A 10,527-nucleotide genomic window follows, 5' to 3' on the forward strand; every position below is an offset into this window, starting at 1 on the left:
GTCGCACTATGATTGAAAATATACTGCGTGTTAATGAAGTGAGTATTCAATGTGATTGTTGCACTATGATAACAGACATATAGAGTGACAGCTTACCGTGAATAACCATAACATTTATCTTTTTTGGAACAATGAAATATATGGATAATGATCATGAGATACATGATCAACGTTCTCAACCACTAAATCACACATTCCAAACACACAGAATTTTCTATCTTACATTCCTATCATGTTAATGAGTTGTATTTAACAAACACCGATTTTACCAAATTGGCTAGAATAGTGTGCTTCATCTTTTGTACTAAATTTCAAATTCTCTTCTTCGGCGTTTAGCCTTTAGATAAATTTAATGTAGTTATCTTATAATTTTTTTTTATTTAAATTTTACCCACAATGCCTTAAATTGAAAAAAATTGGGCCTAGAAGTCTATAACTTTGTTTCCCACTTCATATTTTCCCAAATTGGGCCCTTTTTTGCAAATCACTTGATTGGTCAGGGTTTAAGCTCCTGGAAGCGACGAGCTTCGCTTCCCTTCCAATCTTCCCGTTTAAACCCTAGATTGCTCAGGGTTTAAGCTCCCACAGAAAATCTGAGAATTTTCAGTTTATACGCGCCCATGAATTCTCGACCTTGAAGAAAAATCCGATCAAATCTCCAACCTTTAGCGATGGTTGCTGCCTCGAAGCTATCTTCGTGCATAGCAATGGCGGTTGCGGCGGTCTCCATGCCCGCGCTCTCCAACCGCGCCTACGCCGATTCTCCCTTCCGATTTAATCCGTTCTCGTACTCTTCTCCTTCTCCTCCTCCGCCTTCCGCTGCTCCTGCGGACCAGAGCCCCAATGCGAAATCGGAACCGCAACCTGAAGAGCCCAGAGGGTCGGGGTTCGATCCCGAGGCTCTCGAACGAGGTGCCAAAGCTCTCCGGGAAATCAATTCCTCTAAATTATCCAAGCAGGTCGTTTTTCTGTTCTTAATTTGATTTTTCTTTCTTTGTTAGTGGTTTTTTTCGTAGAAAAAGATTGGAAAATTGTAGAAAACTTCAAATTTTTGTTTCTTTTTAGTCTTAGAGATTTATTGCATCTTTAAGGTTGGAAATGAGGCACGAAAATCGGAGTTCTTTAGTCTCGATTATTCCTTTAATTTTGTTCCGATACTTTCATTTCGAATGTTTTGATGATGCGTTTGAATAGAAATTTAATAGGACTTTGATTTTTATTTCTATGTGCTTCTATATTACTATGCCTGCGGTTTTGCTGCCTGCCCCGGTTTAAGCTTAAGTACCGACCTTTGTTATTGTTGGAACCGAAGTGGCTTGAAGCATATTAATTGAAATGTGTTTTCTTCTTTTATTATGCTGAGGTTACAATGCAGCTGAATTAAAGGTGTTAATTCGGTCAACTGGTATTGTTTTCCAGGTTTTTAGTCTGATGAGGAGCCAGGAAAAAAGTCGCCTCACTGAGTTGGAAGCGGAGAAGGCTCATTTTGAAGCAATACAGGCTCAAAATGATCTTGTATGTTACAAATTTACAATCCATGTTAAAACTGCAGTCATTTGTAAAATGTGGTTTTCTACGGTCCACTTGTCAAACAAATGAAACGACTCATCTCAATCGTTTGGCACCTACAATTTTCTTTTCCAAACTGCCTTATCACAATTTTTTTCTTTCTAATAAGGTTTATTTGGTATTCTCACTGCGTAGAGTTTCACAGAAAATGCTTTGCATACATGAGGCATTTTCTTCGAATGTGCAATAATGACGTTTAATTTTGGTTCCTGGTCATTTACTTTTTTATGGCATGGGTTATGTTCTTTTTTTTTTGTCAGTGGCGAAACAGATAATGGTCTAGGTTTGTGGCATCTAGGTTTAGCAAATTGCAGATTTGTTTTGTTCTCTTTTATCTGCCTCAATACATTTTAACTTATACTGTGTAAATCTTTTGATGACAGGAAAGGAGTAAGAACATGGCTGAGGAACAACTAAATATACTGCAACAAGAAGCACAGGCAAAGGCTCAAATGCTTCGTATGGAAGATGAACACGCTAGGAATAGAATGAAGGTGCAAGCAGTAGAATAAATTATGTGTTCTTTTTCTAAAAAATTTATGGGCCTGTTTGATTTTCTTCTTGGATCCAATTTCTTGTTTTGAAAAACAAAAAGTTGGATCCAAGTACCAAACAACCTCTATGTTAAATAGGACTTAGAGTTTGTATGTGCCTCAAGTTTTAATGCACTCTAAATCCTGGATTATTGAAACCTTGGTCAAGTCTAACATTTTATTGTTTATTTGAGTGCAGATGGATCATGAAAAGCAGAGGCAGAATAATGCTGAAATGCTTAGGATGCAAGAGGAGTCAAATATCCGAAAAGAGAGAGCAAGACTTGCTACTGAGGCACAGAAGCAAGAGCAGCAGCGCCAAACTGAAAGAGAGAAACATGAATTAGAACTAAAAAACATAGAAGCAGAAGCCATTGCAAACGCTAAAGGTCGGGCCCATGAAGCGAAACTGAATGCGGAACTTAACAGGAATATGCTTCTAGATCAGATGAATGGTGAAAAAGAAAAATGGCTTGCTGCAATCAATACAACTTTTAGTCACATTGAAGGTATCCAGAACTGAGTAGATGCGTTTAAGTTATAAGAAGAAATATTGATACTCATAGTACATACATGAATAAGCAACTATTGTATAAGATAGATTTTCCTGGGTTCTTTCTGTCCAATCAGATTCCTTTTATTATTTCTTTTATGTTTTTTGCATAACTGTCCCTGACTGGTGCAATTGTCACCTGCCAAAGTTGTTCCCAATATCCCCTTTGCTGGGCTACTGCCCCTGGTCATGTAGGGTTAGGGTTACTGGATTTTAAAATGTGGGTGGTTAAGGGGTGAGTAAAATATTGTCTCTTTTAATTTCTCTGGTGGATGGCAATAGTGCCAATTTTAGCTTGAGGTCAATGGAACAGAATATTTGTTTGATCTCTTTATTTTGATTTTTGTGAAATGCTGATGATATAACTGTTTCTCATCTGCTATCTGCAGGGGGCATTAGAACTTTGCTGACTGATAGGAATAAGTTGGTTATGACCGTTGGAGGTGCTACAGCAGTGGCTGCAGGTGTTTATACAACTAGGTTTGTGTGCTCTTCTTTTCGTTGCAATTTCACCTATTTTGAGTTTCTTAGACAAGGATGCTTCAGGTTACGATTCCTTATGTACGCAATATTATTTTGTTGCCCTATTATTCTTGGCATATTTCAACTTTATTAGGATGCAAATGGGTTTAATATTGAAGGAAGGGAGAACAGAGTGTATAAGTCAGTACGCTACTTCCATAACCTCCCCCACTTGAACTGAAAATGTAAAAAAGTGGATAGCATGGAAAGTGCTACCCTTTTTATTTGGTGTATTGAAGACGTGTAGAAGTCAGTACGCTACTTCCATAACCTCCCCTCTTGTTGTACACTACCAAACTAAACAGTTGGCACCTTCCGAACATGCTACTGTATTTCTACTTATGTGATCTTCATTACATAGGTTGATTGATAATAAGTTTTAGTCTCTCTTAATTCTGATGTCAAGTTGGTCATAATGGCTTTTACTTTATTGATCTGATGAGCTTTTGGTGGAATTGTGATATTAAGTTCTTTCATCCATTTTAGTGATGATTGTATTGCTTAATGATGTGCCAACTAATTGCTTTTTAACTTAATTTTTTACAGAGAAGGTTCTAGAGTTATATGGGGATATGTCAACCGCCTGCTAGGGCAGCCATCTCTGATTCGAGAATCATCCATTGCAAGATTTCCAGGTTCAGAGATGCTTTCTCTAGCAAAGAATAAAGTTTTAAATTACAGTACTGGATCTTCACAAGGTAAGAATGGTCTTGCAAATATCATTCTCCATCCTTCGTTGCAGAGCAGAATAGAGCACCTTGCTCGAGCTACAGCAAACACTAAGGCTCACCAGGCCCCCTTTCGCAACATGATGTTTTATGGCCCCCCTGGCACTGGTAAAACCATGGTTGCAAGAGAAATAGCTCGAAAATCGGTATTACACTGATCCATAGACTTCTCTTTACCATCGTGCTCATTTCTGTCTTACTCAAACCTTTTATATGGTCTACCACCTAGCTGTACTCCACCTGTGTCTTAGTGACAACTTATCGGGACCATTAGTTTTTTGATGGGGAGATCTTTGTAGGTCAAATGAATGGAACTTGGTTCAGTTTATTATCTGTTAAAAAGGGATGTTTATTCTCATCAATTTTTTGTTTTTGTTTTAGAAGTTGAATTTCTTGATACTAGGATCCAAGTTCTTGCCAATTACAAATTACTATATGTTTGTACCCGTATATATATAGGGAAGTGTTATTGGCACTCCAAAAATCTCATTCTACACTCCTCACAAGTGTATTTTTCTTTCCAAATATAGAAAGTTTGGAGTGTAGAATGAGATTTTTGGAGTGCCAATCACAATTCCCTATATTATATATATATATATATATATATATATAGGAGTTATTCTGAAAAAATTGTAAGTTCTCAAGATGACAGTTTTTGATCCTTTTGAATGCAGGGTTTGGATTATGCTATGATGACTGGAGGAGATGTTGCACCCTTGGGTGCACAGGCTGTTACTAAGATTCATCAGATATTTGATTGGGCTAAAAATTCAAAAAAAGGTCTACTGCTTTTTATTGACGAGGCAGATGCTTTCCTATGCGAGTAAGTTCAGTTTTTCCTTCGTTGGTTAACGGTTATATTTATGTTCTACATATTATTGTTACAGAGACAGTTTTCCCGTCTAAAACTTTTCTTTGACAAAATTTGGGAGTTAACTTCCATTAGTTTATATTTTTGGAGGTTACTGTCATCTTCACTCATATGTATATGTATATATATTATATATAAGCTCAGCCTCTTGTGAATTGTTTGATCCCATGCCAGGAGAAACAGTACACACATGAGCGAAGCTCAACGTAGTGCTCTGAATGCATTGCTCTTCCGAACTGGAGACCAGTCAAGAGACATCGTTCTAGTACTTGCCACAAACAGGCCAGGAGATCTTGACAGCGCTATCACTGACAGGATGGATGAAGTGATTGAGTTCCCACTTCCTGGAGAGGAGGAAAGATTCAAACTTTTGAAGCTATATTTGAACAAATATCTTGGCGATGAAGGCAAAAGCTCCAAGTCGGGCATTTTCCTCAAGAAGAAACCTCAAAAGATTGTGATAAAGGATGTGTCTGATGATCTGATCCGAGAGGCTGCACGAAAGACAGAAGGGTTCTCTGGCCGTGAGATAGCTAAACTCATGGCCAGTGTCCAAGCAGCCGTGTATGGACGCGAAGACTGTGTACTGGATTCGCAATTGTTTGAGGAAATTGTAGAGTATAAAGTTACAGAGCACCACCAAAGAATGAAACTAGCAGCTGAAGGTGGTCATCCGGCTTAGCTATGGAATTTTATACCCCGGCTCAGTTGATAGAGAAGTAGGAATCCGGCATCTATCAAAGCCCCAGATGGTAGAAATTCGTAGTGTGAATTTATATTTTGCATTCGATGTATTGAAATAAGTTATTCTTTCAGTCTTTTGTTAAATTAGTTGATGAAGCATGTTTCCTAACATAGTTGGTGCTCGTTTAAAAGTGCTTTTAAAATTACTGAAAGCGGTTGAAAATGTTTTTGAAACTAATTTTTAATAAAAATCTATGTGCATTCACCAAAAGTGCTTTCAGTCATTTTAAAAAACACTCGTAAATGAGCCCTTAATTTCCGTAGTTCACTTTCTCATTTTTGTTCAAATCGATATGATTCATCCTTCAATAAGAAAAAAATAAGAAAAATGAGTATACTGTCATACTATGTCTCTTTCTCAATTTCTTATGATATGCCTGGTCTTAAGAAACTACTTTTGTATTGTTCGGACAATCAAAATGTCGAGGGGTTGTAGCTTAAGTAGTTAAAAGTTTATTGTAAATTATCATTCATACTTTATTGGCAATGCTATTTGCACAAGTAAAAGTGAAATAGTAGTTGACACTCTAATACAAATGGGTCACACATACAATAGTAGGATTGACTTCTATTAAAGAGTCTAAGAGTGTCAACATTACGTGTCATGCGAATTACTTTCCTTACAAACACGGGACTTGGCATCGTGACAACTTGTTATTGAATAATCACACAAACCTTACAACATGGTGCCCCTACAAAGGAAATTTTCTTATGTGGGCCCATGGTTGTAGTGTAATAGGGGTGAGATACAAAATGAGAAGTATGATCTCTTCGTTTCTATTCTCATTCATTTTCATCTCCTCATCTCACATTTTGCTTTTTGTCTTATTGTTTCTATAAAAAAATCAATATAAAATATTAACGTGGCTTAACTGTAATCGCTCAAGTAGGAGGGGAGGGAACGAGAGGAAAGGAAAGAGAATCCTCCTCCACAAAATGGGGCCGAATTGAAATATTTTTGTGTCTAAGTCCGCACGAACACGTAACCTTGAAGCAAAATCCAAATAATTTTTAACCCTTTCTAGCCTTTCGTCTTTGTATTCGCACGAGGACACCTTTCTCCTTCGCAGACTGCAAATAAGGACAATGCGAGGAGGATGCGGGGGGCCTCGGCGTATGACAAAAGCAACAGGTGGAGGGAAGGCAGCGAATTCCAATACCTTCGCGCCCTATTCTACCGGTATGAATAACTGCCACCGTGATCCGATACCTATATATATTCACGCGGAGTCGAAGACATTTCATCAAACACATCGTGTGCGCCACAAAAAAGCGAGTTTTCCAGACAGAAGGAGGGCAAAAGAGAAACTGAGAGATGGGGAAGGGAGCGGCGTTGCTTCTGGTACTATGGCTGGCTATGTCGGTGGGGACTTTCGGGGAAGAGAAACAGGAAGGGTAAGTTTCATACATTTTTCAAAAAAGTTCTTCCTTTTCTGAATCTCCTGCTCCTTTAATTTCCCGAAATATTAATCCGTCATGCACTTTCGTTTATGTGAAATATTGTTCGGTAAGGAAGAGTACTCAATCTACAGAATTTGATACATTGTCTATGTTTTGTTCAATGCTGTGATGATGGGTACATAAATATCGTAGATTGGTACGTAAGGAATCACTTGTGTTTGTTTCTAGGAAATCTTAATCGAAAACCAATATACTGAATCCGGTGCAGTGTTGATGTTAAATATGTCAATTCTGTGTTTGCGTGGTAGCATCAACCAAACATCGACAGTGTACTAGTATTGTAGATTGGTACGTAAGGAATCACTTTTGTTTGTTTCTAGGAAATCTTAATTGAAAACAACGAAACCAATATACAGAATCTGGTGCAATGTTGATGTTAAATATGTCGATTCTGTGTTCGTGTGGTACCATCAACCAAATATGGACAATGTACTAGTATTGTAGATTGGTACACGTCTCTGCCTATAACTGTTGCGTATTTATCTGTGTATATTAGCGTCCTCTATGTGTTTGATTTCTTTCGTTGTTTATACGTACTTCTTACTATTACACATCCCATGGCACTAATAGTATAATAGCTGAAGATATGCTATTTTCAACCACTTATCTTTGCTTTTCAATTCACTACATCTTAGAATTTACAGCTTACAAAAATATTGGTTGTTTCATTTTGTTCTTTTGTATTGTGTTTGTGTGTATTAGTGCATTTGCAAATGTGAATAATTATAGATCATTTACGTTGTGCATGTAGGGGACATGAACTCAAAGATGGGGATGCAGCCTCTAAGCCTACGGAGAGAGTGAAAAAAGTAGCCTTAGTTCAGAAGTTTATGGACGGGGCTTTATACTCTCTCGCAAAACATCAAACGGACAAAGCTGAAGAGCTGATGAAAGGAGCTATCGAGTACCTTTATCATGACAACACAATAAAAGACAAAGCAGCCAAACTTGAAGAGTTCATGAAGAAGCTATCAAGTTTCTTGAACAAGATATGATAGAAAGAGATGATGAAAGGAGCTATTGTGTATCTTGAAAGCGACGACAAAGTCAAAGATGAACAGAGCGGCAAAAGAGTGAAGCATCTTGAAAATAATGAAGTGCAAGCAAGAGTAAATATAGTGCTCCTGGTCTATGACTTTCTTAATGAAGCTTTGACGTATCTTGGTGCAGAAGAAATAGCCAAAGCTAAGAATGTGATTGAAGGAATGAAACTGTTTGTTTCTCAATGTGACGAAATAAAAGATAAAGCAGCCGCATTCGAGGAGATGATCCAACGAGCTTTGACATTTATTGAACAAGACAGTTTAGAGAAAGCTAAAGAGGTGATCAATGAAGCAATGACGTATCTTGGCAACGATGATGATATCAAAGAATTACGGAAAGCAGGAGCGGGTCATGCGAAAGAAGTGAAGTATCTTGAGCAAGATAAAGCAGAAAGAGGAATACAAAAGGCAATTTTTGTTGCTGAGGTTTTGAAAGTAGCTCTGACTTTTATTAAAAAGAAACAAGTAGAGCAAGCAAAAGAGGTTGTTGAAGGAGTGGTAATGTACGTTGCTCTAGATTCTGGATGGAATTATGACGCTTTTTCAACTAGACCGTATGGAGAAAGCTAAAGAGGCAATCCAAGGCACTATGACGTATCTTTTAGGGGATGAAGATGTCCAAGAAGCAGATAAGCTACTCAATAGCATGGGTGTCGAAGAACAAAATAAGCTAGTCAAAGACGTGAAAGATAAGACTGCAGTGAAACTGAAAAGAATGAAATTTCTTGAAAATGGTGGCGATGGAGTTGGCAAACTAGAGTTAGTCGACGATTTTGTTCAAGGAGCTCTCATTTTTCTAGAGAAATCTAAAACAGAAAAGGCTAAAGAGATGATTGATGGAGCTGTAATGTGTTTTCACCAAGATGACACGGGTAAAGATAAAGAAGCAAAATTTGAAGAGTTCATGAAAGAAGCTTTGACGTATCTTGAACAAGAAAACAAAGCACAAGCTGAAGATACGTTGAAAAGAGCCCGTGACTATCTGGTAACTGAGGATGCAGCTAATGACAAGGGTTCAGAGCTCTAAGTTATTTACAGCTTGTGGATTATACGTTCCATCTGCTATCAACTTTTGTTTACTTTTTGTTTTCTCACTTATACCATATGCTTTAAGGCATTACTTTCCACAATTTTGGATCCTGTATTTCTTGGATGACAAGTTTTTGTGCTTCGTTATGTATTCTTTTATTCACAGCTTGAATAAAGTGATTTGCTTTCTTTGTATTCAACTTCTGTTGGACATCAATGAAGCCTAGGGCTCATTTTTCGTTTTATTTTTTGTCTTAACTTGCAAGTGTTGTAGATCGAAACTCATTTATTCTTGATGCATAAGTAGCGTTTTATTTGTATGCTAGTTTTTTATTTACCTGTCTTGCGAGACTTTTTGTTTTATTATCTCTAAACAAAATTAATATAAAATATTAATGTAATTTAATAGTGACCGCACAAAATAAAAGAAGGGGATAAAAAAAGTACCGGCCTAATCGGATAAATGGTCCCCGTGGTCATAAGGTATTCGGATGATAGCCCATGTGGTAAAAAAATTCGGATTTAAACCCCTGTGGTCTAAATCTGTTAGGATTTATGCCCTTCTGTTAAATAATGCTGACGTGGCTGCCACATATATGCCACGTGGCTGCCAAATGTCTGCCACGTGGTAAAAATAATAATTTTTAATTTAAAAAAAAAAAAACCTGAATTTTTACAAAAAAAAAAAAAAAAAAAAAACCAGATCTGCAAGAAGAAGAAGAAGAAGAAGGAAAAGAGAGAGGGAGGAGGGTTGCGCGGGGAGAGGGCTCCGGCGAGGGGGGAGCTGGTCTCCGGCGGGAAGAAGAAGAAGAAGAAGAAGAAGAAGAAGAAGAAGAAGAAGAAGAAGAAGAAGAAGAAGAAGAAGAAGAAGAAGAAGAAGAAGAAGAAGAAGAAGAAGAAGAAGAAGAAGAAGAAGAAGAAGAAGAAGGAAGAGGGAGAGGGAGGAGTCGCGCGGGGAGACCGGCGGGAAGAAGAAGAAGGAAGAAGGAGAGGGAGGAGGGTCGCGCGGGGAGAGGGCTCCGGCGGGAAGAAGAAGAAGAAGAAGTCCGGCGGGGGGAGCTTCTGGGTTTTTTTTTTTTTTTTTTGTAAAAATTCAGGTTTTAAAAAAAAATTAAAAATTATTATTTTTGCCACGTGGCATATATGTGGCAGCCACGTCAACATTATTTAACAGAAGGGCATAAATCCTAACAGACTTAGACCACATGTGTTTAAATCCTAACAGACTTAGACCACAGGGGTTTAAATCTGAATTTTTTTACCACAGGGGCTATCATCCGAATACCTTATGACCACGGGGACCATTTATCCGATTAGGCCCCAATAAAAAGTCCCTCACAAATTATTATTTGAAAACACTTAGAATCCTTTTCCTGGGGATCCTAAGGATCCCGTGATAAAGATCGTCTATCATACATTGTGCGATTAGAAATCATTTTAAAATTTAAAATTAAATGTAAATAGTACATAACGA

At 37.7% G+C, this 10,527-nt stretch overlaps 3 protein-coding genes across 3 annotated transcripts; all 3 read left to right on the plus strand.

The window, feature by feature from the left end:
* The first annotated feature begins 468 nt into the window (after window positions 1-468).
* LOC126611823 (uncharacterized) lies at window positions 469-5,629 on the plus strand. Its single transcript, XM_050280169.1, has 8 exons — window positions 469-959; window positions 1,420-1,515; window positions 1,953-2,063; window positions 2,302-2,611; window positions 3,045-3,135; window positions 3,724-4,051; window positions 4,580-4,728; window positions 4,951-5,629. Exons 1-8 carry the CDS (start codon window positions 672-674, stop codon window positions 5,456-5,458), a joined length of 1,881 nt encoding a protein of 626 aa, XP_050136126.1. The 5' UTR covers window positions 469-671; the 3' UTR covers window positions 5,459-5,629.
* Window positions 5,630-6,513: 884 nt separating this feature from the next.
* LOC126585558 (uncharacterized) lies at window positions 6,514-9,253 on the plus strand. The gene is made up of 2 exons (XM_050249997.1): window positions 6,514-6,915; window positions 7,733-9,253. The coding sequence occupies exon 2, from the start codon at window positions 7,986-7,988 to the stop codon at window positions 8,592-8,594; it is 609 nt and encodes a 202-aa protein (XP_050105954.1). The 5' UTR covers window positions 6,514-6,915; window positions 7,733-7,985; the 3' UTR covers window positions 8,595-9,253.
* On the plus strand, window positions 8,614-9,253 carry LOC126585566 (uncharacterized). The gene has a single exon (XM_050250010.1). It carries the CDS (start codon window positions 8,614-8,616, stop codon window positions 9,049-9,051), a length of 438 nt encoding a protein of 145 aa, XP_050105967.1. The 3' UTR covers window positions 9,052-9,253.
* Window positions 9,254-10,527: the final 1,274 nt, after the last annotated feature.

Source organism: Malus sylvestris, chromosome 2, assembly GCF_916048215.2.
Source record: "Malus sylvestris chromosome 2, drMalSylv7.2, whole genome shotgun sequence".
In the NCBI taxonomy this organism is placed as follows: Eukaryota; Viridiplantae; Streptophyta; class Magnoliopsida; order Rosales; family Rosaceae; genus Malus; species Malus sylvestris.

Excerpts from the sequence above, each read along its gene's own strand:
- LOC126611823 (XM_050280169.1), top strand. The coding sequence starts at position 672 with ATGGTTGCTGCCTCGAAGCTATCTTCGTGCATAGCAATGGCGGTTGCG. Across the intron at positions 2,064-2,301 it reads ACGCTAGGAATAGAATGAAG|ATGGATCATGAAAAGCAGAG; the intron begins GTGCAAGCAGTA and ends ATTTGAGTGCAG. Across the intron at positions 2,612-3,044 it reads AACTTTTAGTCACATTGAAG|GGGGCATTAGAACTTTGCTG; the intron begins GTATCCAGAACT and ends TGCTATCTGCAG.
- LOC126585558 (XM_050249997.1), top strand. The coding sequence starts at position 7,986 with ATGATGAAAGGAGCTATTGTGTATCTTGAAAGCGACGACAAAGTCAAA.
- LOC126585566 (XM_050250010.1), top strand. The coding sequence starts at position 8,614 with ATGACGTATCTTTTAGGGGATGAAGATGTCCAAGAAGCAGATAAGCTA.